This window comes from Hippocampus zosterae, chromosome 7 (assembly GCF_025434085.1).
Source record: "Hippocampus zosterae strain Florida chromosome 7, ASM2543408v3, whole genome shotgun sequence".
NCBI classification, from domain to species: domain Eukaryota; kingdom Metazoa; phylum Chordata; class Actinopteri; order Syngnathiformes; family Syngnathidae; genus Hippocampus; species Hippocampus zosterae.
In genome coordinates, this window is record NC_067457.1 from 3383704 (window position 1) to 3411418 (window position 27715).

The window sequence follows — 27715 nt, forward strand, 5'->3', positions numbered from 1 at the left end:
AAATAGATGGGATGTTTTTTTTTCTTATACTATCGCGACATATGTCTGTCCTTTTTTTCCAATACTGTGAAAATGTGAAAAATTCATTATAAAAGAAAATATCTCGTCATTGTGTGACCTTCCGACCTGTGAAGACGCTTTTCGATATAGTCCTGCAACTGGGACACCTGTTGCTCTGGCGGTGAGAAACTTGTGCTCCTCCTCATCGATTCCCTGTACCAAATGAAAAAAAAGAAGTCCACATTAGATGCAAGATTGTGCGTCCATAGCAGCCAAAGTGGTAAAACGTTTGAGCATGGAGGACTCGCGGCGCAGCTAAAGTTTCACGTACGTTATCTCCTTCAGCTGTTTCCGCGTTGACCAACCAGGATTCTTGGAATATCTGCTCCGGTTTTGGCACCCTGCGTAAGGTTCAATTTTCGTTCACAGTCGCTGACTTTGGTCACATGCAAACACAAATCAACCCATTTACTTGACCTGGTTTCGGGCCACTTGCCGCTGAGCCCCCCGCTTTGACTTGTGCTGCTCGAGTTGCTGTTGACGTTTGCCGGATTCTTCTCTTGGCTCAGTGGGCTCCAGGCTGAAATGGCTTTCAGGGGGTCCAGGCTCCAGACCGTGGTCTAGTTTGGCCAAAATATGCTGTCTCTGATCCCTACATGATGGGACGAGACGACAGGTGAACTTACATTACCTAGAGTAGTTATGTTTCATTACAATCACGTTTCATGTAACAAGACTCAGAGCACCTATAGGCACATATTAGGGCGTGATGGGTCTTGGTGGTCCTCTGCAGTCTCTTTTTGTAAGCCTGAGTGGCAGTGGCGAGCTGCTCTTCGCGGGCCCTGTAGGAAGCACGGACATCCCTCAGCATGTTGTCCACAAAGGCACTCCATTTGTTTCCCTCGGATGCCATTTTGGCTCCCCCGAGGCCATCGACGAACTCCTAAAGGCGCGATTAAAGCATCGGTGGTGTCAAGATATTTTGGACATCCTTCTGTGTGTTTGTGCAGCTACTCACAGTTATGTCCTTTAAATAGCGCAGCAGCCTTCCACGATAGAGCTCGTGGAGCTGTTTGACTTGCAACTGCAGCCTTGAAATCTCCTCTTTGGCCTCCTTCAGTTGACTCAGACAGCACACACATGTCTTGGATGAAGCAAAACACGACAGAAACAAGAAGTACTTTATTTTGTGACCGCGTAATGACAACATGTAAAAGTTTTTTTTCCCCCCAACTTTTGTATTTTCTCAAATCTTCTTGAGTATAATGGCACGAGCTTGGCGCACAGATATATAAAAATGAAGCTCATTTTGGAAGGACTGCACTTTACTGTGATCTTGACAGTTCTCGCTCACCACAGTCTCCTCAGATGGTTTCCGTTGGCTGCTTTGGATTTGCTGCTCTTTTCCCATCGCCCCGCTGACGGCCAAACATCGGTTGCAACCACAAGAGAGAAGAAAACGCAAACCACATCACAAGAGGAAGTCAAGAGACCACAAATGAAAATCAAATCAAAGAGCAGATGCGCATGTGGGATGAACACCACCATCTTTCACGAGCTCGTTCCGGTTTTAGAATGATAATCCAAAACATTCCTTACATCTCCTCCTCGAGTTTCCTCTGCTGCTCCTCATAGCTGCGCTTCAAGTTCCCCAGCATGTCTTTCATCTCCTCTTGATTTCCGAGGAGCTACGGGGAGTAATAAAACCTGAATGTTCTGAATGTTGTGATTATATGCAATTTTGATTAGTTCGACTCGGTTGAGGAATGTGGAAGAATGAGTGACTGGGAGGCGCATACCGTTTGTTCCATGCTTTTCTGACCCTTGTTCAAAGCTGCAAGGTCTTCCGGCTGTTAAAATGAGAACGGACAGGTCAGTCCTTCCTCACATCTCCTGAATTCATTGAAAGCATCACAAGCAAAGGCCAACACCTGACCTTGACTCTGGTCTGCAACAAGCGGCCAACGAGGGTCCTCACTCGGTCCAGCTCCCCGTGAAGGTCCTGCGAGGTGTCCCGAGCACTCTGGTGCTCTTCGGCCAGCTGGCTGCGCAAGGCAACCTGCGCCTGGGCCAAGGCCAGCAGTTCGGCACTTAGCTCCTTGCTTTGGCCCAGTTCTTTGTGATGGGCCTCAGTCAGAGGCAGGTCGTTTTGCTTGAGCGAGGACGACTCTTGGTCGCTCTCCTCGCCCACTATGCGGTGGGTCCCGGCTGACTGGAGCTTGCAGAGTAAATTGTCTCGCTCGGTCTGTAGTCGTTTTATTTCATCTTTTTGGTTCAATATCTAAAGATGGGGGAAGATTTAAAGAAGATGAAGTACACGAATGACATCAGTTTTTCTCCCCTTTATTGTGCTAAGGCACATACACTCCGCCCAAACATCGCCGATACCAAGTAGCCAATACTTGATGAAGCCATTAAATTGTTTCATTTGTGTTTAGCGTTTCACTGCCTACTGAATGTTTTGATTCTCTTTTCACAATAAATGTTTGAATTAAATTGCAAGGTAAAAGCATGACCTTATTTTTCAGCTCAAACGTCTCCTCTTCAAACTGGGCTCTTATCTTGTTTATGTGAAGCTTCTCCTCCACAAGCTCCTTTGATATCTGAGTGTGAAGGAAAAAAAACATTTCTGCTTATAGAGTGTATCCAATAAAGTTACGCCCAAAATAATGAATACCGTACTCCACCTTTAGCTTCTCCTCTTCGCTATGGACGAGTTTGCTGGATAGGTCTGTGTTGGAGGTGGACAGATGAGTCACTTTATTCTGCAAGCAGTCGACTTTGATGGAAAGTTGCTCATTCATGTTTTGAGGCTGCAAAGAGTGAACTGACTGAAATGAACATTAGTGGGAGAAACAAATTTAGGCCTACACGATTGTATCAAGATGTAAAATGCCGTACTCACATTTTCCTCTCGAATTTGGTCCTTCGCTTGATTTAAACATGAGCGAGGCTCCCGTGGGTCCATATTTACAATTCCTTCAAGTAAGTGCAGTGGAGTATTTGATACTCACTTTGCGTCCCTCAGCGGAATGTTGCCATGGTTCAGTACAACACAACTCTTCACAACAAAACGAACCATTTTCTTTGTAGAAAAGATTCAAAACATTTATTTACATACATACAGCAAACAATGGACTTGATTGTATATTTTTCATGTAAAATGTGAACACAAAATGATGCTTAGACAACGACAATAAAAGTCCATATCTGCACACACTGCTATAGAAGAGATGTATAAAAAATTGACAAGTATTGTATCTGTTTTGCTATTATTAAATTGCACCGGTGAGGACATGAACAAACGGACATGCCTTCTATATGTAGACAACAGCGCCACCCAGTGACACAACGGGAAAAATATTTCATTAGAAAAAAATCTGAGGTCATTCATGGGATTTTAGGGGACGTTCAAGTCCTCCTCCACTTCATCATCCTCTTTATCGTGATGTTTTTGGTCCCCGGAATGCATTGTGAGACCCATGTGTTTGTGCAGGGCGTCCAAGGTGGGCTGTTTAACATAGTATCTGATATTTTGTGAAGGGACCACATTCTGGAGCTTCTCCAGCTTGCTATAGGCCTGGGAAAAACATACGGTGGAAGTTAGAACAATTGGGAATTTGTATTGAAGTGCATTTTGAGAGTTTACTAAAATAATAACAATAATAATAATCACAGTTTTGAAGTTGCCGCGCTGACAGTGATGGTCGATCAGGAAACCAAAAACATCGCCAACCCTGACAGCGGCGTCTAACTCGGGCTCCTCCAATAAGCCTTCACAAATGCTCAGTGCCTCCTCACCATTTTCGGATTTCAACCTAGGAGAAGATCAGAGCCAAAATAAGAAATGGAAAACGAAAAATAATGTACACACCACAGTTGAAATGTTTGTAAATTATGATGTTTGAATGGTAGGGTTCTGTGTATATCCTCACTTGCGGGCGTGGACAAATCTCTTAATGAGAGTGATTTTTCGCTGCAGCTCGGCCAGTTTGGCTTCCTGTTGTCCATCTGAGTTTTTGACTTTGGAGAGGCATTTAACCGCCTCACTCAAAGCATCCAGAGCCTTCTCATAGCTCTGATAGTCATCGATTTCCACCTTTAGAGAGAAAAAAAAACGTTCTGTGAAGTTGTACATTGCTAGTCTTGGATTAGAACAGAATGGAGCATTGTGCTACCTGTGCACGGGTTTCATAGAAGCCAGCGAGCAGGTGCGGTGCTCTCCCTTTTGTGTAAAAAGCAATGATGGTCTTCAAGATCTCTGGGTTTTTCCAGTCTACAGACTGAAGATAGTTGGCGGCCATGACGAAAAGCTCCTTCTGACGGCAAACGTTTGCAAAAAGTACAATCCTCTCTGTGTCGCCTGATTTCAGCAGTGCCCTCATTGCCTGTTTGGAAAATAAAAAAACGGCCTCTGTTAAATTTGAAATTGACTTATGACGTTCACACATATGACTTTCTTCCACCTCCTCCTCATGGTATTTTATGACCTGAACCATAAAAATAAGTTGCGTAATAAATACAGTTGTAAAAGAACAATTCTGGTCCAATTATTAGTTGGTGAACAGTTGAACATCAGGCTTTTTTTAATCAGACATGTTTTCTGTGCATTTAAAATTCGTTGAAGCATTTCTTACCTTGTGCTTGTTTCCAGCCTGTGTGAATTTCTTGGAGGCCAGATGGTAGTTTCCCTGACGCACGCAGCATTCGGCTATCTTCTCCAGTAGCTCCTTGTGAGCCTCTTCAGACAAGTCTTTTGAATCCGTCGCGGTCATTTTCTCTGCAAACTCCTCCGTGATAGTCAGGTTCTCATTTACACACAGCTCCAGGGCCTGAGGGTACTGAGAACAAGAACACCGTCAAATAAAAGTCGCCGTATGAAGATGGACGTAAACAAGGACGAACTGCACCTTCTTTGCCGCGATCAGCAGCTCCACAGCCCTTTTATACTGGGAATGTTTGATGAAGAACTCAGAGCAGCGCGCCAAGAGAGCCGGGTCCGAGCTTTCATTCAGGTCCTCGGCAACCATTTGAAGTGCCGCAAACTGCTCTGTCGCGAAGGCCACTTCCAGGGCTTTGGAGACGTAACCGGCCTACAGAGTCACGCACGACAGGGGAAAATTAAATAGTAAATTGTAACCAAAATGTAAGACAATAACACCTGCACGCCATTCAGGAAATATACCCAGAGTTGATACAATACGAAAATTACTCCACATTTTTCATCCTTACTCAAGCCTTTAACAGAAAAAAACATCTACTTAGAAATGTTCCAATGCTAATCTAAAGAAATGCTGCCCTCTTGTGGAGAATCATGGAATATGTGAAGGAATGCAAACGACCTGAGGGGGGGTTAGCTGGATGAAACCAACAGTGGACATACTTTGTGGTAGAGTGAAACTGCTCGGTCCATGTGGACGCCTTTCTCCTCGTAGTAACAGGCGGCCTCCATCATGTCCTCCGGGTTGCTGAGCAAAGCCAGATTCATCAGCTGGTCATCCAAACCGTTCTCCTATTCACCGTGAAGACAAAATAATTTATGGAGGAAAAAAAAAATTATCACAATGCTGAGAAATGATGAATGCACCAGAAGTCTTGCCACTGAGCAAAACAAAACGCATCAATAAACACCCGTCAGTTGTGTATGAATGAACTCACCTTACAGAGTCGTATGGCGTTGTTGTAGGCCTGTGCTCGAGTGTAGAAATGCACAGCTTGTTTGATGTCCTCGTGACCCTCGTAGTGCCGAGCCAGGTGGTAGGATGCTGCCCTGTCACCTGTATCGATGGCTATTTCACATGCCTGTCCAACAAATTCATTTCAATAATGCTAAAATTAACCCCGTGTTGAATCAGATTAGATTGTGTCCATTAGAAAGTCAATACTTTCACGATCACCTTCTGAACGTTCCCCATGTAGCAGTGAACTCGAACCAGGGAGAGGTAATCTTGAGCAGATTCATAAAAGTCCAGAGCTGAATCCATTTCCGATTGGCTCTCCAAATACTGGGCCCACCACTTGTAAAGGTTCCTGTGGTGTAATGATAATAGTCTATTTCAAAGCGCGTCGGCATAACGTGCGTGTTTAGACTGAGTAGACATACTTGTCTTTCATCCTCTTAACATAGATTTCTAAAGACAAAGGGTCATCTTGAAGCATTCTGGGCACTTCCACTCGGTGGGTGTCGGATTTTTCATAACTGGAAGAATGATTGGACAAATCATATAGTGAATATTGAATGACGAATATGCGTGTGACTGACTGTTGTCGAAAACCATCTTACTTCGCCAGGGCCAAGCTCTTGTCACCCATGGACTCCAAATAGCGGGCATAATTATAGTAGGTGGTGCGTAGGTGGATGCGATCGTGATTCTCAGCGATTTCTAGCGCCTTCTCACATTGGCCAGCCGCCTGATAGAGATTGTTGAGGAGGTCATAGCGTTGGCAGCTCTTGTACAACTTCTCAGCATCTTCCTGTTGGAGGACAGCAAGGGAAGGGTGGCGTCTCGATGTTGCATGGGCATAGAAAGGAAACAACGAGCAAGATGACTTCAGTTTTTTCGTGTCCTACCAGCATGCCGAGCTGAATGGCCAACGCCGCAATGTGGGTCTCTGGCTCCGGCTCTGCCTCGGCCTCCTTCAGAGCTTTCGCTGCCCTGGCATTTCCCATATTGCCGAGGCACACTCGGGCCACATCCAACCGCCGAGTTTTCACACACATGCGCGCCATGTTTTCCCATACTGCTTTGCTGGTGAGAATAAAAGTCAGGAACAGGTTAGTGTTCTTGATTAGTCATCAGAAAATAAAGTTCAGGGTGTGTACAGAACCACAACTGTATCTTACCTTCTGGACCCCCCCCCCCCCCCCCACCCACCCACCACCACTTTCTGTGGTAAATCAAAAGCCAGAATCCCTTTTTGCGATTGCTTAAAGCTCATATTCAAGATTCCTTAGCCATCTGTTCCTTATTTGGGTCCCACCACTCCCCCCTCATTGCTTTAGCAGATACAGATGTGTGCTGTTTATTAAAGTTGGGCAACAGGAAATAGCCCAAATCTTTAGGGGCCCACGGTGTACAAGGGGGGGGCAACGGCATACACGTCAAACTACAGCAGGCTACATGTCGGCCAGATAAGCCGAGTACTGTACAGGGCCTGTCAGAAATAGTCAGGCCTTGTATGCATGGCCGAAAACAATGAGAGAAGCACTCCGAAACGCAGAGGAGCGGCAACATCTAGAGAGCCAGAAAAGGAAAGACAAGAGAAGGAACAGGTCCACATTTGGCCCCTCTTCCCAGTCTCTTTTCCTCTCAGGAAACACATCCTGTTGCTGGTCGACTGTGGTGGCTAACGTGTTTGTTGCACACAAGAGAGGACTTCAAGTGAACGCCCCCCCCCTCACCTCCGCCCGGGCTGCAGACAAAAGAATACACAACAGTGACGTCCGAAAGAAGGGAGGGGGTTGGGGGTCTTTTAGGACATTCGAGTCACACCAAAACCTTAGCATGTGCGCACACTTAAAGCAACTGCGAAGGAGGGAGCTGTCCGGTTATGACTTGCTGCGGTTGCACACTGACCATCTGCAAGAAATCAACTCGAATCTTATAGAATTTGCTGTGAGGGACACAGAAGGGGCAACGTTGGAAGGAAGCAGAGCGAGGTGGTTTTTGGGAAACTTTTTGTTGTCGGCGGTGGAGAGACTTTTTGCAACAATACGTGAGACTCTAACTTCCTTGTGGACTCTGCACACAAAAAAGTCAAGGGACGCGGGAACCAACATCCAAGAGTCAAGCTGCAGCCATCTGGAGCCAGTGGAATGGACCTCGGCGTCTGTCGGATTGATGCGTGCATTCATACGGTGCTGTCAGAAGAGGAAGGCTGAGGAGTTCCTGTCTCGCGAATGAGGATGAACGGAGATGTTCTTTAGCTAAACGTCACGACAATCCCTTCGGCTTTTCTTCGTTTGTATAACTTGCAAGTGATCCGCTGGAAGGGGAGGCGGCGGCAGCTGTGGAGGAGGCGGTTGACAGGAACCACGGGGCCCGCGGAGCTTCTCCGGAGGACAGGCGAGGGAGCAGGCAGGACCCGGAGGAAGAACGAGGGTCTGAACCCGCCGAGGGAGAGGGCGGGGGAGGAGGGGTGGCGGTCACCGGGTGTCATATGGCCGTGCAGAGGCTCGTGGCTGCGGCGGTCGCGGTCGCACTGCTGTCCCTGGTCCTAAACAATGTGGCCGCCTTCACTCCTAGCTGGGTCCTGCAAGCACTGGAAGACGGGCGCAAGAGGAGCGTGGGACTGTGGAAGATGTGCCCCAGCGGAGGGGAGAGGGGTCGGGATGAGCTCCAGGCGGGACGGAGGGCTCAGGTGGCACAGAGGCAATGTGAAAGTCTGGGATGGGGCTCCGAGTATGCTGGCTATCAAGAATCCCGCAGCACTGTAAAATGTAAGCATGATACAATATTACGCTACCCCTACCGGTGTAGCCTTTTGTTGTGCTCCCTTTGTTTATATTCATCTTGGAGGCAAGGTGGGATATTGGTTAGCACCTCCACCGAACAGAACAGAGTTCAGGGTCTCGACTCTCAGCTCTGGAGGTAATGCGTCCTTCTCGTGCTTCCTCTGAAGTGTCAAAAATGTGCATGTTGGGTTCAATGAAAAATGACCCATAGATGTGACTATTAGTGTGAAGGGTCAATATGTGCCCCGCGATTGTCTGGCAACCAGTCCAGATTGTACTAACGTTGCGTGGGATAGGCTCCATCTCACCTACAAGTGAAGATTAGAATCTGAACAGATAGAAAGCAGAACTAGAAACTGGGTTTATTGATATTGAAAGCGCAAAGCATATTTGACAAAACTACTCTAAACAATGGAATTCACACGGCATCAAATGAATTCTTGCGTGCCTCATTCCCTTGATTTGGATCGTTGGGAGTTTTCACACAGTGTGAGCCATTCATGTAGTTCGCCTAATAAAGCGCCATTGACAAAAGGCCATTCAAGAATACGTTTGGGGAACCGCATGGCCGCTGCCAACTAAGCACAATGGGCAGCAGCACAGACTGATAAAACAAATAACTGCTGCAGTCCGTTGCAACAGACACGTGCAACTTTCAAGCAAGTCTCAAGTCAGGTCACCTTATTATTGCCCAACGATGAAAGGCAAGATTTCGTCAAATGTGCAATGCATGTTTATTTGCTCATGTCCAGCCCACGGATGGTTGGTAGTATAACACAACTCTCCCCCCCCCCGTGGTCCCTCAAGTGCAGTTCGACATGATGCGGGCGTGTAACCTGATTGCGACCGTGGCCCTGACGGCCGGTCAACTGATCTTCCTCCTCGGCCTGATGGAGCTGCCCTTCATCACGCCAGAATCTCAGTGGTGGGAGGAGGCCATTGCTGCACTCTTCCAGCTAGCCAGTAAGTACCAATCCTTCGAAACAACTACTCACAAGGATAAATAAACGCACAACTGGGGATGAGCACCTACCGATACAAGATACTGGAATCGCGCCGATACCAGCCTTATTTCAAAGTATCGGCGACTCATCGATGCCGCCAATACCAGCAACTGATACATCTGACATCAAAGAGCCGACCTGGTACTGGGGTACTACTTTGCACGTTAGGGCGCAACGAACACCACACCACACCAAAGTCTAAAGGTTAAAAGTCAGAAAATGGATGGAGTTATTGGGACACTCCTCAAGCGTGCCATTCTGAACCTCGTATCGTGTATCGGGGTACTGGGGTGGGAACAGAAAATGGTATTCTGCAAACTTGCCACAAACTTAGAAGAGACTCGGGATGAACGAGCCCAACCCTTGACTGATAACTTAATTAAGAGTCGCGTCCCAAGACTTTTGCCCCTCAAGTGAGGGACACTCAGTCGCTTGGCTCTGTATCAGTCTGTGGTCTCTCCTCTGGGTCTAAATTTAGCCTTCGCCCAGAGCCCATGAGCCAGAGCTGCAGCGAGCGACTGGTGGGCGCCAGGATATCCCTGCTCAGGACGAGGAAATGTCTGTGACTACCTGTTATGCAAACCCCCGAGATGAAGAAGGAAAAAGCCGGGAGGGGGAATGCACGGGAAAGACGCTTTCGACGGGGACTGGGCTGTTTGTGTCGTGAGTGCGCGCACCGCCTGGAGATACTCTGTTGAAGACAATGTTTGTGCCTTCGCTGGGGGATTTTGGAAGTTAAATGCACAGAAGTGGGAATTACCCTCCTTTGTCATGAGCTCCTCCACCCTAAGCAAGGATGGCTCTCATCTGTGGACTTTTGATTGGAGGGTTGACACTCACACTCACTAACAACAGTGAATCGCAAGTCTTCTTAGTGACCTGTACAAAAGACATCCGACACGTCTCGCAGATCAGCACGTGGATATGTACAGTATAGCTTTTACGACGATAGTCAGGGATGATCAATGAGACCGTCTTTACGTATGTTGACAATACAGTCGAAACAGCACACACCTATTTCCTATCTAAAATTAGACAAGGCTTCCTGGAAGGGGAAGGAAAAAAAATGGAATCTTCCAAGGTCGGACCATATATGGCTAGCAAAGCAAGTTGAGGATGACATATGAAGCGAACCAAAGAACGGATATGAATTCTACTCACAAGTTTGTGGGAAAGGTTTGTGGAAGGACCTTTGGGATAGACAAGAATGTAGATCGGACGCCAGATTAATGAGGTTTTCAATTATTTCAAAATATGATTTGATAAATAGTATAAGGGTAACTAAATTTGTATCACAAGGCACCACACACATTCTCCATTCACTTTGTAGTAGTGAATGGAAATAATCACAGCTTGAATGGCGATATTTTTAAGCCTTATCCACTTCTTGCACCGGATTGTTTTCATTTTGATACGTGCCAAACGTGCGCGCAGACTGTGAGTTTGCAACATTCAGGTCCATTCAGGGATTTTTCCTTTGCCTTTGCCCGTTTCACCCCTGGAAGCTGGAATGTGTGCGCTTGTGTCGAAAGTCATGTTGTGTCATAAAAGGTCACGGGATTAATTTCCTACATTTACAGACGGTGTACTTTTTCCATCATGGCTTCTGGTCACAAATCTGTTGCTTGCTTTTTTCCCCCCCTACTGTTAACTTATCCATTCGCTTATTTTTAAAAATCATCCTCAAGATTAATTCAGGCTTTTTCTCCGCGAGCGATAACATCAAACTTCCAGTAAAAGCATGAGCCTCGAAGTCCAGGGTGTGGAAGGGTGGGAAGGAAGGATGGAAAGAGGAAGACGGGGAAGGAAGCTGATGAGATAAGTGCGTGCCAAAAAAGAGAGGTTCACACAGACCACCCTAGCTGCGACCGAGACAGGAGATTATTCATTTTCTTGGATGAGGAGCCAGACGGGTTAAACACCAAGCCACTGAGCAAACAATGCGACGTTCCAATTTGAGTGATTGACACACGCCGATAGGCAGAGAAGATTATTCACATCCTCACTTGAAACAATGACAAATCACCGTAGCGCAGAGGGAGAGAGAGAGAGAGACAAATATAAACGAACGGCAGCCTTCGATGCAGGAAACCGACTGATTCATACAGAGTATCCACGTTTCCAGTCATTATTTCAGGGAACCTTTTGACACCGGAACACTGAGGATTGTTAAGTCTTGGACATGTCGTGCTCGTAAAACTACTGAACGGCTCAATTTTGGTTTTATGAATGTATCGGGTCGTCGTGAGGTCAAGAAAGGTGCGGGAAAGGTGCGCTCCGGAATTATTGTCAAAGCCTTTTTGTTCCTAAAGACCAGTGATGGGTTTTTAAAGCTCCTTTGTTGTTTCTAATGTTCTTACAATTTTTTTTCCTTTAAGATCATTTCACTGACTTCAACCATGCTTTCTTTAAAAATCGGAACGAGATTATACTTGTTATTGAGAATTTATGGTTGGTTAGGAGTAAGTTTAGCTGAGAATAATAAATCAGCAGTATGGACCTTGTGGGTAAAGAGACACACTTACTTGACTATAAATAAAAGATTTTTAAAAAATCACAAATGTTCAACAACAAACAAATTAGCGCGGTGGGGAATGCGTAATCGCCCGGGTGGAGGATTTCAGGAATCAAACACAATGCAGCAGTAAAAATAGCTATCAATGAGTAACCATGTAAAACAACCATCAGAATATGCAGCCAGTGGAATGTTTGCCTTGAATGTTTGTATTTCTTTGTTTTAATGTTATGAAGGGATTTGTGCAACTGGCAGACAGTTTTGACCCAAAGGAAAGGTGGAGATTTTACAGACACGAATACACCTCCCTTCATAGTTTTTGAAAATATCTTTTCATGGGGCCAATTGCTTATCTGAGTCAATTGTCTTTTGTAGGTTTTGTGCTGGTGATCGGACTTGTGACGTTCTACAGGATCGGGCCCTACACTCATCTGTCCTACTCCTGTTACGTGAACATAGCGGCGTGCCTGCTGGCGACCACGGCGGCGGCCATGCTCATATGGAACATTTTACACCGCCGTGACGATTGCCTGGCGCCGCGGGTCATCATCATCAGTCGCTCACTGACGTCCCCTTTCCACCCGCGTCTGGACAACGATTACGTGGATTCGCCGTGTTGAGCAGAAAATCCCCCCCGGACAGGACTGCTCAAACTCATTAACCTGTTTTCCCATGGCTCAACATACATCCGCCTGCATGTTTTAAGTTTTGTAACCCATCACTTTTGGACGTCACATCACCAAGTAAATATTTCCTTTTGAGAGAGATAAAGAGTCTGATTTATTGGTGGCTACACACTGTGCTACACTTGGACCAGGACACTCTGTGACGCTTAACATCCTGCCAAGCAGAAGATCAAGCTGGACCTTGATTGTTATATGTGCACTTACTCAAAAGTCCTCTGGCATTACGATGATTTAGAGTTGTGAAAGAATGGATATAAAGCATAATAACAGAATACCTCATTGGTTTTTTTTCTCTTCCTGTACATTTTACAGCATATCTAAATGTAATGCTGATATATATTTGTAGGTCAGGACATTGTAGTTAGCCTAGCAAGGTTTCTGAATGGGTCAAGGCAATATTTAATAGGAAACTCATATTTTAATGCAAAAGGGGATAGTTACTCCAAGCATAATGACGACACGCGCTTCTCCATAAAAAGCAGGCAACAGCGGAAACACACGTCAACACTTTTTGCAATCCATGTAATCCACTTCGAAGTCTTCTTGTTTGTGGTACATCTGTATATTAATTTAACATTAGTCAACTCCAATCAACACAGTGCTCTCATAGGGTGTCGTAATATTTGAGATTATAAATATCATGCATCTGTAAAGAACCCTTGTGGATATTTCAAACATAACGGGGGTTAATGAATACAAATATTATTTGATAACTACAATAAATTTTAAAGTCAAGAGTGGTGGTTGTGTTGTTGCTTTATCATTCAACATCCCTTTTTTTTTTTTAAATCATTGTACCTTCTGTTGTGATGTGATTTTATAGAATATATACTGTCTTCTAAATACATATCTTAGACTATTCCTATGACCTCCTCTGTTGTTCCTCCAGTCTAAATTGCAATGTGAAGGCTATAAGACAGATAAGTATGTGGGTGATAACCCTGCAGGTCAAGGACGACATGAATGAGAGGAAATTGCAGAGTCTGGAATACAGACATTCCAACCTGTATCTGATATTGCTGCTTCATTCAGAGGACTTTTATGAAGCATTTTAACAACGACACTAAAGGCCTAGTGGACATGCATTTATATAAATAAGAAACTTTTTTTTCTGCGACATTTTTTTCCCCAATGATATATTGAGAAATTTACAGGGACGTTGGACTTTGATGTTTCCGCTGCTTACTAAATCCTCATGAGAACGAGATATTCAAGGATCAGACTTGACCCATAAGAAAGAAGGTAGCAAACATAGGTGGGCATTTTCATTCAGCAAACAATGGCAAAGTTTGGAAAAGCAGTAAAAATAGCTATCAATGAGGAACTTAGTAAAGCTGTCAGCAGATCTATTAAAGTCTCTGGAATATCCGGCTCGCGGGATGTTTTTCCCACCTGATTGTTTCAATTTGATTGGAGGGGCGCACTGACAATTGTGTGTTCATCCTGAAATTTCAGGAGGGAGTCAGAAAGCATTTTTAAAAAAAAGCAAAATTCGTGAAGCATATTATTCATGACAACTCTTGATTGGATTGAATAAGCTTGTGAAGACAATTTGTGAGTCAAAATCAACCTCCCGTGCTTGAAGACTATTGTGGAGAATGCCAATCCTAGTCAAGGCCGAACATAACAATGCTCTCCTTGTTGGTCTTTTGTCAAGTCTTTGAACTCAAGTCCTTGTGGACAAGACTGCCGATGAACATGATGACTGGATAAATGTGGGAAGTAACCTCTGCGGAAAGACGTCTCTGAGCTGACCCAGCCTGACTTCTTACCTCTTGATGAGTTTGATGGACTTGAATGCTTCGTCCATGTGGCCGACGGTGAGGTAGAAGCTGAAGTTGAGCATGGCGTCACGTGTGGACTTGTCGCAGTTCTCCAGGCCTTCAAAGTCCCTGAGCGCTCGCCTGGAGACCATTTGGGGGAAGAGGGCTACGGACCCTCGTGATGGCTGGCTCTGATTTGCTGGTGCTGACGTGGCGGAAACCTCCTTTAGAAACACAAGAAATAAGCGTATCACCAAATGAGGAAAAAGTAAAGTGCTGTGAATACTTCTTGGATGCACTGTGTAGATTGGAGTAGGTGGGAGTCAAAGCATACTACAGCGTTGGAATAAACAGCAACAACAACGCTATATTCACCAGACGGGGACACTTTTGTGCTGCCAGGAATGGAAAAAAAATGTTTCGTTTTCTGAAGGAAAGGCGCACACAGGCACTTACTTCTGATTGGAAGACACCACCCCTCCGAAATAATAGCTAGGGTGCGCGTTAGACCAAACAAGAGTGGCACATTAGAGTCGTGGCGGGTGCAAAGGAAACTATATGCTTAACAAAAGATTTCCAGACAGAATCGGCACATCCAGGGAAGAAGAAAATCATGAAGCAACGGATAAACAAAAGAATTGCCCAACCTCACCTTGCAGCTGAAATAATAGTAAGGCACGTCAAGAGCAAGGAGGGCCTGTAGTCCTGCTGGTTTGGGGTAGCAGTCCTGCAAGAGGAGGCCATGTTCCTGAGTACAGAAGAGCGTCACCACTGACACGTCCACCTGGAAAATAAAGAAAGGACGTGCAAAGTCATGCTCAAACTTATACTGAGCAAAAACATAAACACTGTATACACTTTTTTAAACTTATTTTCGACCAATAATGCGGGTTGCGCAGTGAAATAAAACTCTAAAAGCTGCTTTAGCCGGAGAATTATTTCAACGTTATCTTTACCATGTCCCAGTAACCAGATGAAGAGGTTTCGGAGCTGACCGGCACAGTCTCACACACAAAGAGTCGAGGTTCACTCTCGTCCCAGAAGTGCGATACAGGGCATCGGCCACTAAGCTCGCTCTCCTGAAACTGCTGTCTGAAACACAATACACAAGCGGATTATAAAACAATAGAAACGGGGCGCAAGCGCCGTTGCTTACCTTTCACCGTCTTCGGGCTGCGAGATACCACTGGGTGGTCTGCCAGTGAAAAAGTCAAAGTGTGTCATTGTGTCCATTTCGATGTCATAGAAGTACACTTTTTGGTCAGGTCGACCATTCACCTAAGAGGGGGAGGGGAGGAGGGGAATCAGCATTCAATAAACCATTTTATAAATGTACACTTCATAAAATCTGTGACACAAGTGGAGTACAAACACTGTCCATATTAAATTCATCAAACTGAATTATATGCATCACAAATATAAACAAATGAGAGTGGCTGTTATGCATTTACCTGCGTGATTAAGATGCTGACTTGGCTGCCATTGGCATTACACTTGACTGAACGCAGGGCTCCCAGATTGGGAATCTGGTCAGTCAGGTTCTTCGCATTGCAGTGAGCTTTAGCATCTCTATAAAAACACACATTGACGCAGACGCATATATGGACAAGTATTTAGACCTGGGAGTAACATCATCGTGAACAAACCTTCGGGTCAGATCAAAAACTCTGATATGCGACGTGTCTGTGCCGACCACTAGGTAAGACTGGCACACACTGAGGAGCACTGGGTTGCCCTCCGCTTTGGAGAAATTCAAGAGCTGTTTCACTGTGCCCTAATTAACGAGAAACGGGATGGTTACTCAATGAGTTCACCACAGCTTCCCAAAGAGGCTCAACAAACCTGCGGTGTGCGAATCTGGACTCGGTTAGGTTCCACGGTGTAAAGGTTCTCGCCATGTACAGCTACGACGTGGGAGTCACAAGGGAATGATCCTGGGGTATCAAAAGAGAAAAAAAAGAAGCAAAGACAAGAGATTGAATTTAAAAGGTGTGGGTGGAAAATAAATGAGAAAATTTGTTCTGGGAGCACAACTGCTCAACTTTCTCATCATTCACAAAATTAGATGGAGGGATAAACGGGGCGAATGCGTCAAGACACCGTTTGTGCTTTTGAGAGCGTGTTCGGTTAAAAGTGGAGTAAGTGAGCGTACCTTTATTATGTAGGGCAGCCCCTGACATCTCAAACACAGTGACCTGTTTGCCGCTCCAAACCGTTGCAGAATCCTGTCGGGATGGACACAAAATTAGAACTGATGGTGACATTTCTGAACGCATCTGTGCTTTAGTTTCAGGACCTGGTACAATTCAAAAAACAGAACCAAAATATTTGAAATCCAAGTCGAGTCGTCGGTGACTAGTCGTTTTCAGCCACAGCTCATACCCAGACACTCACATGCGGATTTGTCTATATCTCATTCAGTTCCATTCTCGACACCCTTCGCTGCTTACCTTGGTCACACAGACTCCCTTGATGTGCATTTCGGACTGCAGAGCCAGGTGCAGCCCTGTGTGGAACTGGGTGATGCTGAGCTGGGTCGGCGTCAACTGCACCGCTGCCACCTGCTGGCTGCAGTGGGCTGACATTACGTGCTCGTGCAGGATGACCACGGTGGTGGAATTGTTGGCTGCCAGCAGATTCAGACTGGCGCCCCACTGTAAGGCGAGTACGTATCAAATATTTATTTGCACAGAACAAGACAAAACTGCATTTAATACCTGCAGTTGAGTGACGTTTCCTTCTATTTCCGTGGGAGTCTGAAGCTTCCACTGGGCTTTTGTGTCACTTCTGCTGCGGTCGGGATGCACCGCCATCTTCCACATCGCTATGCGTCCGTGACTGGTGCCAGCGGCAAGAATTTCTGGAGAAGTGAATTGCAACAGGAAACGCAAGATCATTCATTGCAAATGAAAGAACTCTGTGTACTGTATGGAGAATATGGGAACTGCGCTTCTCATAGTAATTCCAATGCAACACATTTTACTTCGACCTGAATGCTTTTGTTAGAGAGAAACACTACTTCTATTCCCTTTCTTCTATTTACAAATATTAATATAGACCTTTTCCTGCACAGTAGGAAACACAGTTGATCATCTCGCCCCTCTCAAAGCCAAGAGTCTCATCAAGAGACAATGCGTAGTTTTCGTTTCGCTCGAGATCCCATAACCTAGAAAACCAAATCAGGACAGAACATCACGTAAATGGCCAGTAAGTGTGTAGGTGTGCTTTGTTTGTTGAGCGTACAGGATGCCAACCTGATGAGTTGCTCCCCTGTGGCTGTGATAACAAGACCATTTTGTGCCCACACGATGTCGACGCTTTGGCCACTCTTACTGCTCAGCTTGACCTTGTAAAGTGTTTTAGAGAGAACAATGCGTTTTCCAGCAGGCAATAAGGAGAATGTTTTTTTTTCTTCTGTTGAGCACACCTTTTGAAATTCCTGGGCGTCGCCCTCTGGTCCCAGAGTGTACTGTGACAGCATCATCGTGTCAGTGATCACTGTAAGCACCTCCCTGGTCTCCAGGTAGAACATTTTCTTGATGGCGCCGTCCATACTGAGGAGCAGGCTTGTTTTCCCATGCTCGTCCACACTGTGTACATTACCTGTAAAACATGCTTTAGATCAGTGGTTCTCAAACGTGGGGTGGGGGGGGGGGGGGATTTCTAAATCCACTTGATTGGGTCTTTAAAAACTACACTTGTTCTTACCATCTGCACTGCTGACATAGAAAGCAAGGCCCTCCTGCGGCCCCATCTTGAGAGGCGCCCCCTTCCAGCTGAACATGTCCAAAGCGTTCTCATCCCCACTCACTGATGCACGGGCCAGCATTTTCACGTCACTGCAATAATAATAATAATAAATACGTATATTAAAGATTTTTTTTAATAGTCATCCTGTTTACTCACTCTCCAGGCAAACTTGGTTTGAATAAACAGCAAGTGATGGGGGAGTTGTATGCATGCTTCACTTGATGGTTCCCTTGAAGTCTCCCTCTGGCATCCACCTTCCAAACGGCTACAGTTCCGCTCTGATGTTAGATAAATGCAAGACATTTTTATGTGGTGGTTTTCAACTATTGCCATCCTGGAACCTTCAGTTTCTAACTATTGCTAAGTCACATGTACAACAACATATTTTATGTCCCAAATCACCAGATATCTATCACTGTTTTAGAGAAAAGCAAAGTTATCTGTGTTCTTAAAAGACACTACCTGGTCCCCAGTTACCAAGCGAGTTCCAGAGCTACTCCACTCCAGCAGTGTGATGTGCGCCGTGTGCGTGCTCGGCAGGACATTTTGATCCCCGGAAGGGTGTAACAGAAGCAGCACCTCGCCATTCTCCCAGCCCTGAGCCAACACTGGCTTTATGGGATGCCAGCAAAGCATCGTGGGCCGATGAGGACGCTCAACATGGCAGCTCTCCACATGCTCTCCCTGCATTTGGAGAGGGATTTGTTGCGATGGGTCGGCAGACAGACAAAAAATATCTATTTGACAAATAAAAAACATTCTCACAACCACATTCCAGTTTACCTGCTGTAAGTAGATGTTAACATTTCCTCCAGTGCTGCAGTTTCTTGAAGCCACAGCCAGTATGGACAGAGCTGAGTGCCACGTCAACTGAGAGGGGTCCTCACAATTTTCAGGGGTCTCAACACGGTGGTCGAAATACACCGCCATGTCCTCAGTGTACCAAAGTGGGTTAGAAAGATGGCTGATAAATGACACACCAAATCCACATAGGAGGGCACCAAGTGAGCTTCGACCCCTGAACTTCACAAGTGTGAGGAAGAGACACAATGGGGCAATATAAATTTGTTATTTATTCTTTGTTATAAAACGATTCTACTGTGTTCAGTTATCGCCGCAGTATGTTTTCATTTATTTGACTGACACGTCTTGATAGCTTTGCACTGATGGATCACTTGAGAATCCCCTTGCTACTGGCCTGTTAACAACTCTCTGGGAAATGTTGGCTTTATATTGATTCGATATTGTTATGCACGAAACAGTAATTATAAGACTATTTATTGATAACATTGAATTGACACGACTATTAGTAAACCATGTGTGTGTGTGGGGGGGGGGGGGGGATGAGTAAAATTGATACGAGTTTATGGAGGGAGTTTGTAATTTAAAGTACCAAAACATTTAATCCCTTCAGACAGTTGTCGAACAACAACAGATTTTTCACAGAACTCTTTACCGTCTCCACGCGGGGTAATTTGCGCGAACACTTCACGACTTGCATTAATTCGTTCTTATTGTCCTCTTCGTCATATACTTTTTTACGCAGATGATGAAAAAAACATACCCTCGCAAGCGTCTTTCCTTCCAAACGGTGTTACTCTACATCTAGGCAGCTCACTCAACAAAATCACTCCAGGCGGCATCCATTTTGGATTTCCCCACCTCGGCTAGCTTGGATTCATGATCCAAACTTAGCCTCAGCCTTCAATGGCGCTCTTCTAAACAACAGGACCGGACGAGGATTTTTCTTTCAAGGCTTGCCGACACCACTCAATTAGCTGTTAATTTTCAGGCATTCTTGGAAAACGTTTTGCCCTGTGTGGCTACAATAGCGTCTCTGACAGTTGCCCCTAACAACATACCAGGTTGCATTGGAGGAGGAGTTACGGAAATTAACGAACATGGCCGAAATGTGACGAGTCACTTTCTGCTATTAAAAAAGTAACTATTACGATAAGGAAAACATATTGCTCAAAATAAAATAAAAATAAATAACCCTTAAAACATACACGTATTTTCAGCATTTAACAGCAAATTAAAAATATCATAAATGTCGTTGTATCACTCTAATATGTTGTAACTTGTACTAAAGAGACCCGAAATATTATTTGTTCATGATTATGTAAATCATTGCATGCATTTCAGTTGGGAGGAAAAAATATCTACATGCGATGCAACAGCATACAATTACAAATTGTCATCTTTTGCAGTTTCTCATCAGAGAAACGGTATTTCAGAGACCTCATTCTTGTGTGGAATTACACATTTAAGTCACAGGAGGAAGTACAATTTATTTTTGCAGTCTGTGTACGACTAAGTACTGCACATAAATATTCACAGGATGTCCTTTGTGAACAAACAACCCCAATAGAAAGATCTGCTTGTACAGGAAGGAGACGAAAGGATCTACCTGTACTATATAAAGGATATCCTCTTCATACATTATTAGCTGGAAAAAAACAGCATAATATTTCTTCTTTTCAGCCACAATTGGTCTCGTTTGACCGTGGTTTGAAGTTTGAACAAAAAGTAAAAATGTGTGTGCACTTTTAAATGCAGAGTCGGGGGATAAAACCTGCTTTCGTTTGCTTGACCTTGTGTTTCAGGAAGTGAAAAAAATCATCCCACCTTGAGGGACATTGGTCACTGTTTGGTGTCATCCGCTTCCTTGACTGTCACAATCGACACCTGCAGTCTTTGTGAGGACAAAGTGTTCACTTCGACCTGGTGCATTTTTTTGTTGTAGTTGTTGCTGCTCATGATTCAATGCTGAGGGCTTGTGGACTTTGAAGCTGTTTCTTTAGGCTCTTATCCAGGAGTACCAGACTCTGCATGGCCAAACTCCTGCAATCGGCATCCACATCATCCTCAGCCACATCTTGGGAACATAACACATAGCACAGCAAACATTAAAAAAAGCAAAAATAAATAAACTTTGGTCTGTCAAAAAGCACCTCCAGCATGTCAGAGGAAATGGTGATTCAGCCCCTGGTTAACATGTTAATAGCGACAGGATGGATTAAAATAACTACATACATAAATAGATAAATAAACCAATCCCATCACAGACAATATGTGCATTGCAGGACATCCTGAATCGTCATCCTCTTCCCAGAAATCAGCGCAGCTGTGTGTGCATTCGGAAAATGTCCATTTAGGTGCAAGAGTGTTTCAGTGAAAGCGAAATGGGAAATACACTTTTTTTTTTTTTTTTACCTGCCAACCAAGATCTAGTTTCAAAAATCTGGTCTGCAAGGTCCACTAGGAGGTTCGAAGTGGGCATACTCATGAACACGGAACAGACGGCAAAGACGACGCTTCGTCTTACTATCCTGAAAATCAAAGTGAAACATTGCATGGTAGGGACATTCTCGAAGCAATTCAAACTTTGAAACATTGGACATTACGACTGAATTAAAAACACATTTTTCAAGCGCGGTTACTTACTGGTCAGCGTGGTAACGCACCACCCACACAAAATCAAGGAGGGCACGACCCATTTGTGCAGCTACCTGCAGGACAAAAACGGAAAATAGTGTCATCAGTAACTTTAGTAACGTAACTTGGTCATGATTTTGTATGGATTCAAGTACCGGCGCATTGACTGCCAAATGCATGAAGATGCCCAAGGTGTGGATCAGCCTGCCCAACACCAGGTGGTCACTTCCCAACAAGTCAAAGGTTACCTGAGGCCTGGTAGACATGAGGTGAACGCGCATTTAAAAGTGCTCTAAGCGCCAAACGATGATCATGCATTCGTATGTTGAGGGGACCAAAATCTCTGGACTCACTTGTCATAATTTCTGAGTAAAGGAAAGAAGAAATATCCAGCAACTGGTGCGTAACGGTTGGCCGTGGCTTTTGCTGGTGGCTGGGAGGCTCCCTGTAACATGTGAATTTCCACTGGTAGATTCATAAAAGATTTATCGATCTATTCTAGAGTATCTTGCGAGCTAACCAGCTCTCAGCGTAAGGGGTGAACCCTCTGATGTGGTTTAAAATACCTGACTGATGCGCTTGGTCTTTGCCTGAATGCGCTTCTCAACAACCTGCCGACACGTAGCAGTGTCCTCTGCCGAGGACGGCGATTGGTCTGTGGTGACGATTGGATTTGCGTTTCCCGGGTTTGGCTTTGATAGCTCCTGAGCTGCCACAGCAAGAACCTGAAATAAAATAAAGCATTATTTTGAGGACGACACTCAGGATTATTCGGGTTGAGAGGTTTTTTTTTTTTTTTTTGCTTTTGAACCTCTAAGATATCAAGGCGCTGGCAAAGACTGTAGTTTAAGGAGTAGAACTCTGTGTTGAGAAACTCGGTCACCTGGAATCAATCGTCAAACAATAGTTAGGCAGCTAAAAAGGGACGATATTCTTCGCGGAAGAAGCGGGAAACCGTACCGGGATGGCGTCGCTGACCACAAGTGCCACCATGGCGGCCTGCCTTAGACCCCGGAAGCCATTTATGCTGTATTTATCCTCCATGTGGAGAAGAACTTTGCTGAGCTGTACACTGATCTGATGAAACACAACATTATTTTCAACATTTGTGACACCGTGCAGAACACAAGCGATGCAAAGCTGCCATCTACTGGACGAGAATAGAATTAAAGAATGAAATTGCGCATCATGATTGTCCTATGCAATTGGTCTCATTTTGGTGTGTGTGTGTGTGTGTGTGCTTTGGTAATCAGTGGGGAGTATAAAACAGACATACTAAATATAGATGACTTGTGCTGTGCGCGGCCAGTGTACCTCTTTAGTCGCAAAGACGTTCTTTCTCACCAGTCCCTCAGCAACCCTTAAACTAAGCTCCACACACTCCGGATCTTCCGACGAAATTAAATCTGGACGCAGAAGGAAAAAAAAAAATACAAATCAGGATATGATAAAATAATACTATGGTCTGGGGAGGGAAGGACGAAAAACAAGGAAACATACTTTCCAGACAATCACGTAGGTAGCGTGGTGGTGACGCTTTCTTTAGTTCCTGATCTCCAGACATGTCGTAAGGCGTGAACTCATCATCGCTGCAATCGGGAAAGATGACACTGATCTTGTAACATATCGCATATGGTACATTACTCCTAAAAACTTAGAAATGCCATTTCAGAACGAAGCTAAAAATCAAGAAACGTGCCAGGCTCCTACTTTCACTGAAATGGTGTATGCGTGCAGTGGACACTTACCTATCGAGGTCCGAGCCTGGCTCCTTTTTTGACGATGCCATTTCTCGTTCATTTTGCGAGGAACCGTTGCAAACTGGCGGATTTTCTCTGCTCTCTTCTGGAGGGCTGACCCTGTGCATGATATGAAATAAAATCAGCAAACATTCACACATTGCATGAATGCAAGGTTATACACTACTACTAATAAATTTTAAAAAATACATATATTTGTCATAGATTTAGGCATCTTATGTCAAAAGCTTGTAATCATTCAGATATATTCACCCATCGTCACATTCAGGCTCTGATTCGCTCATCTTGGAAGGAGTCAGAAGAGAAACCAGATCTCGTGTTTCCTCATCCTGTTCATACTACAACAAACAAAACAGCAACAAGCGATGATTCGTGAGCACCGAGGTTGACGAAAGAGTTTGAATTTGCAAATATGCAGCGGATTACAACAATTTGATTCGATGCCTTTAAAAAAACTTTTTGACCACATCTCAATTCAACACTGACCTCAAATTTGAGCTTGGTTCCGTTGATATTCATGCGGGAGCTCAGACACTCGCCCACAACCATCCCCATATGCCTGATTCGTAGCACGTTGCTGTCCAGGTGGCTCTGCATTCCTCCCAACATGCACTGGAGAAGTTCTGAGGGAAAAATGCGATCGGTTAATGCAATTAAAATGAGAAACATTTTAATGGCAGCATAGTACATATACAGTTTATAGACCCCTCCTTCGCGACAGAAAGTCGCACCTGAACGTAGCTCCTGCAGCTCGGCATCCTCTAGCAGACCCACAGCCAGCAGGAGTGCCTTGCTGACGTACAGCTGCTGCTCCAGGGGTGTGTGTTTCACTGCGCTTGGGTTGGCCCACGCTTGGCACAGGCACCGCAACACCTACGTGAAGAAGACACGCAAAAAATAACGATGACAACCGCAGTAGGGCTTTGTTCCTCTACATCAGTGATTCCCAGCCATATTAGCTTGCCGTGAGAGATTATCGGGTGTGGCGCCTGGAGTCATGTAACAGAATAATAAGAAATGTGAGTAAATTGAGATATGTGGTATCACAGTTATGGCGACGCTCTGTGCACTCACTTGGATAAGCAGCGGTCTTCTGTCCTTGTCTGCGGCGAGGTAATCCAGAACAACTCTCAACGTGCGAGTCTGGGTGGGAAAAGAAATTCTAAAAAAAATTGCAAAATCGAATTTGTGTAATGATTCATGCTTTTAGTAATACCGTACCTCATATTTGTATTGCAGCAACAGCAGTTTATGTGTGATGACAAACTGGGCCGTCTTATTTTTTAACACAAGATTGCCCATGATTCTACCCAATGCTCCAGGTCTGAAAAATTAAACACCCACCCACATCAGTGAAATATAATAAGACACGACAATAACATTTGATCATCAGGGAGGAGCGTAGTAAAAAGTATGACTTTATTGTGTGTCGTTGTGATATCCCAGCGCCCTCACCCATGGACGGCCTGCACCAAGCCGACGAGCACGCTTTCCATCCAGCGCTGGGGTACATTTTCCAGCAACTTCCAGCAAACCCTCTGCCACACCATGTCTGTGCGCGTGCAGGCGGACATTTTGGGAGTCATCACAGCCAGCAACAGACCTGCAGGGAGGATTTTAAAAAAAAATAATAATAAAAGGGGACAAATGAATGCTTATTTTTAACACATTCAAATGGAAAACAAAACATCAACATTCAAACATGCCCCACCCTGAATAAATAATTCTCTTATTTCCCTTTGTTGTCAAGATTAACAAATAATAAAGGACACAGTATTGTAAAACAGTCATTTGTTCTGCCCGTACTTCATATCTTTATTGTTCTGTTATTATATTCATCAAAAATATATTGAAAAATTTTATCAATTAACTGGTTATCGGAATATTATTCTGTCAAATACTGGAATGGGTATCGGCCTAAAAAAAAATCAGATTGGTATGGTCCTACTCATTACCATCTCTTAAGGAGAAATATTAAATAGTACATTCAAAAATTAACTCATTTTAGGGGTCAGAAAAAGGAATAATTCAAGTTTCATGATCTGTACTTTCTATATACTTACCACCATGTCCTTGGGCACAGAGCTTTCCAAGTGTCTGAGCCACAAAAGTCAAAGAACAGCTGGTGCCATCTGCCAAATATAGCATACACAAAAAAAATACACATTTGCATTTCACAGATAGTTGACCTAAACAACTAGATATAGTAGCAAAATGTAGCATGTTACTGCTCCCCTTAAAAAATCTGTAAACCCCTTAATGGCTATGAATGTTTTACCTTTGAGGGCCCTGCAAGTACGGTCCAAGGCAGTCAGCATCTCTTTTGCCAGCAGTGGATAGTACTGCTGAGGGAGGAAGGCAGGCTTGTTGTTGTGCTGAAGTTTATTGGCAGTGATGTCCGGCAGCGCCACGATACGTGCGAGAAGGGCCTCTCGGAGTTGGGGGGAGTCAACGGGACCGGTGGTGGTCAGGCAGTAGGACCACAGCAGGGCGGCCAGCCGACCGCTCTGGACAAACTTCTCTGTGATGCTGACCAAGTGGTCCAAATTTGAACCTGGTCTGGAAAAGAGAGATAACAGATCATTCTAATAATAATAATTTGATGGTGCTTTTTTGCTGCATAAGAACCTGAACGATAACGTAAAAATATTGGCAATAATTTGAGGGGTAGGGACCTGAGGAAGTTAAATATGCCTGTTGATTATCAACTATCACGTGTACCCAAGTGTCTTATCGCATGGCTGTAAATCAGCAGAGTTTCAAAACAAGGCAACAATTATTTTAGATTTTAAATGTAAAAGTCAAAGTTTAATGTAAGAATGTCATCTGTGGTTTTATTGTTCTTATTTGATTGTAAAGTGTCCTTGAGTGTTTTGAAAGGCGCTTATAAATGAAATGTATTATTATTATTATTACATTAAATCTTGTACCTTAACTCGCTAATTCCCTCCATCAGCACCAACAGAGTCTGTTCAGGAGGCCCCCACAAGAAGAGGCCATCCCATAATTCCGAGCGCTGCGCTGCAGTCAGGCCGTGGAACCAGTCGGCTTGAATGTTCTTTACCAGGAACTGAAGAACGCGAGTGAAGTGAGACCTCCGAAACTCTGCCTTCTGGACTGAAGCATTCACATTCTCGGGGGTTTCGTCCAAGTAAGAGCGGAGGACTTGAAGAGCACGGATAGCATCTTGCTTTGGGGCTGACAGGGTGAGGCTCTGGAAACACTGGGACACTTCGAGACGGACATCAGGAGGCAAGGTAGGAGACTCCATCTTTGTAGAAAAACTCCAATTAGAAAAAAACTGTTGAAAGGTTAAAAAAATATATCATACCGTACATATTATGCTGTTCAATATGATTTTTTAAATGTAAAAACAGGTCAATGAACGATTTCAAAAAAATAATCGGTTTTCTTTCCCTTAATAATGTGATTGTGATTTAACATGGAATTATTTTTGTTCACGGTCCTCTTCCCAGTTGATTTGATAATTGCATTCGACTACATTGCGATGACAATTTGATTAACTGGTCAGCGAGCCCTATCAAATAATAATACTATGCTGTTGTTTTTACGTGGCTGAAATATATTACTGGCATTTCCATTCATTTTAACAGGAAAACATCATTTGAACAAATATCTCACAGATTAAATGAATTGAAATCTAGAGAATTAAAACTGTTTTAAAAAATGTTGTGCTCTATGTATATTACTGTTTATTAAGTACGAAAGGGTGGGTTAGGGACGTTTTCGTATTATATTTAAATCTGACTTGTAACTACAGTATTACAATTACGAAACAATACAGCTAGAGAGTAAGTGGAGCAGTGCAGCTAAGTATGCTAATTCATTTCGCATCTTCGTAACCGCTCCAACTTAACACTCGTATCTAATTATTCTTTAAAAAAAAAGGAATAAAATATTGATTTAATGATCATGGCAACAATAATGTCTTACTTGGTTGTATTCAGAGAAGTCTTCCAAATAATTTGGCGGAGATGGACATATCCCAACTGCTGTGCTCTGTCAAAATAGTTACGTGTTACCAAGGAGCTCTCCACCCGCGCAAAAAAGGTTCCGTCAATCATCTTCTTCTGTTTAATTTCCACAGGTTGGTAGACATAAATGTTGCACGCTACCTCTCCCTATCGCAATTTTGTGTTAACTACGCTTTTATTTCATTTTTAAACATTTTAATTGTACGCCAATTTAGATTTTTTAATGCATTTTTTTGTCATCAAGTCTTAAGCATATGTTAATTCTTTGCATGTTTCAATGTGTAAAATGTTAATATGAATGAATAAATTATGCAAAATAAATAACACTGGAATAAAGGAAAGACACAGA

General features: G+C 44.2%; 4 protein-coding genes across 7 annotated transcripts; 1 reads left to right on the top strand and 3 right to left on the bottom strand.

The window, feature by feature from the left end:
• Window positions 1-450: 450 nt before the first annotated feature.
• ccdc78 (coiled-coil domain containing 78) lies at window positions 451-3016 on the bottom strand. The gene is made up of 10 exons (XM_052071714.1): window positions 2906-3016; window positions 2688-2813; window positions 2517-2603; window positions 1937-2281; window positions 1800-1850; window positions 1600-1688; window positions 1355-1418; window positions 1019-1144; window positions 747-943; window positions 451-652 (listed from the first exon to the last, which is right to left on the bottom strand). Exons 1-10 carry the CDS (start codon window positions 2966-2968, stop codon window positions 469-471), a joined length of 1332 nt encoding a protein of 443 aa, XP_051927674.1. The 5' UTR covers window positions 2969-3016; the 3' UTR covers window positions 451-468.
• A 65-nt stretch (window positions 3017-3081) lies between these two features.
• Window positions 3082-20097, bottom strand: ift140 (intraflagellar transport 140 homolog (Chlamydomonas)). 2 transcript variants are annotated; one of them, XM_052071652.1, is made up of 31 exons: window positions 19738-20097; window positions 18957-19191; window positions 18636-18857; window positions 18330-18451; window positions 18132-18262; window positions 17851-18026; window positions 17678-17769; window positions 17483-17589; window positions 17141-17283; window positions 16874-17077; window positions 16576-16648; window positions 16266-16357; window positions 16070-16197; window positions 15875-15992; window positions 15580-15701; window positions 15380-15515; window positions 15076-15207; window positions 14880-14915; window positions 14433-14647; window positions 6572-6749; window positions 6284-6474; window positions 6104-6199; window positions 5898-6030; window positions 5659-5802; window positions 5384-5512; window positions 4911-5093; window positions 4638-4841; window positions 4179-4388; window positions 3936-4099; window positions 3677-3818; window positions 3082-3580 (listed from the first exon to the last, which is right to left on the bottom strand). In XM_052071652.1, the coding sequence occupies exons 2-31, from the start codon at window positions 19101-19103 to the stop codon at window positions 3401-3403; spliced, it is 4350 nt and encodes a 1449-aa protein (XP_051927612.1). In that variant the 5' UTR covers window positions 19104-19191; window positions 19738-20097; the 3' UTR covers window positions 3082-3400. The 2 variants fall into 2 exon arrangements, with proteins under 2 accessions (XP_051927612.1, XP_051927613.1); XM_052071653.1 differs by lacking the exon at window positions 14880-14915 and having other exon boundaries at window positions 19738-20096.
• On the top strand, window positions 7083-13395 carry tmem204 (transmembrane protein 204). Its single transcript, XM_052071753.1, has 3 exons — window positions 7083-8440; window positions 9263-9418; window positions 12350-13395. The coding sequence occupies exons 1-3, from the start codon at window positions 8161-8163 to the stop codon at window positions 12592-12594; spliced, it is 681 nt and encodes a 226-aa protein (XP_051927713.1). The 5' UTR covers window positions 7083-8160; the 3' UTR covers window positions 12595-13395.
• Window positions 20098-20444: 347 nt separating the features above from the next.
• telo2 (TEL2, telomere maintenance 2, homolog (S. cerevisiae)) lies at window positions 20445-27457 on the bottom strand. Of its 3 annotated transcripts, none has more exons than XM_052071672.1 (21): window positions 27326-27457; window positions 26302-26642; window positions 25650-25930; window positions 25435-25503; window positions 24827-24974; window positions 24593-24695; window positions 24446-24514; window positions 24103-24244; window positions 23858-23994; window positions 23624-23709; window positions 23360-23470; window positions 23112-23200; window positions 22926-23017; window positions 22572-22688; window positions 22423-22494; window positions 22178-22336; window positions 21965-22056; window positions 21767-21866; window positions 21621-21685; window positions 21390-21505; window positions 20445-21051 (listed from the first exon to the last, which is right to left on the bottom strand). In XM_052071672.1, the coding sequence occupies exons 2-21, from the start codon at window positions 26640-26642 to the stop codon at window positions 20930-20932; spliced, it is 2511 nt and encodes an 836-aa protein (XP_051927632.1). In that variant the 5' UTR covers window positions 27326-27457; the 3' UTR covers window positions 20445-20929. The 3 variants fall into 3 exon arrangements, with proteins under 3 accessions (XP_051927632.1, XP_051927630.1, XP_051927631.1); XM_052071670.1 differs by having other exon boundaries at window positions 26302-26655; window positions 27326-27447; XM_052071671.1 differs by having other exon boundaries at window positions 26302-26672; window positions 27326-27447.
• Between the last annotated feature and the right edge of the window lie 258 nt (window positions 27458-27715).

Coding starts and splice junctions, on each gene's coding strand:
- ccdc78 (XM_052071714.1), bottom strand. CDS start 2,968: ATGGACCCACGGGAGCCTCGCTCATGTTTAAATCAAGCGAAGGACCAA. Junction 1,689..1,799: donor AGAAAAGCATGGAACAAACG/GTATGCGCCTCC, acceptor TACTCCCCGTAG/CTCCTCGGAAATCAAGAGGA. Junction 944..1,018: donor GCTATTTAAAGGACATAACT/GTGAGTAGCTGC, acceptor TCGCGCCTTTAG/GAGTTCGTCGATGGCCTCGG.
- tmem204 (XM_052071753.1), top strand. CDS start 8,161: ATGGCCGTGCAGAGGCTCGTGGCTGCGGCGGTCGCGGTCGCACTGCTG. Junction 8,441..9,262: donor ATCCCGCAGCACTGTAAAAT/GTAAGCATGATA, acceptor TGGTCCCTCAAG/TGCAGTTCGACATGATGCGG. Junction 9,419..12,349: donor TGCACTCTTCCAGCTAGCCA/GTAAGTACCAAT, acceptor TGTCTTTTGTAG/GTTTTGTGCTGGTGATCGGA.
- ift140 (XM_052071652.1), bottom strand. CDS start 19,103: ATGGCGGTGTATTTCGACCACCGTGTTGAGACCCCTGAAAATTGTGAG. Junction 17,078..17,140: donor GAAACGTCACTCAACTGCAG/GTATTAAATGCA, acceptor CTCGCCTTACAG/TGGGGCGCCAGTCTGAATCT. Junction 16,649..16,873: donor AGGGAGTCTGTGTGACCAAG/GTAAGCAGCGAA, acceptor CCATCCCGACAG/GATTCTGCAACGGTTTGGAG.
- telo2 (XM_052071672.1), bottom strand. CDS start 26,642: ATGGAGTCTCCTACCTTGCCTCCTGATGTCCGTCTCGAAGTGTCCCAG. Junction 22,337..22,422: donor AGCGCCTTGATATCTTAGAG/GTTCAAAAGCAA, acceptor ATTTTATTTCAG/GTTCTTGCTGTGGCAGCTCA. Junction 21,686..21,766: donor ATTTGGCAGTCAATGCGCCG/GTACTTGAATCC, acceptor TTTGTCCTGCAG/GTAGCTGCACAAATGGGTCG.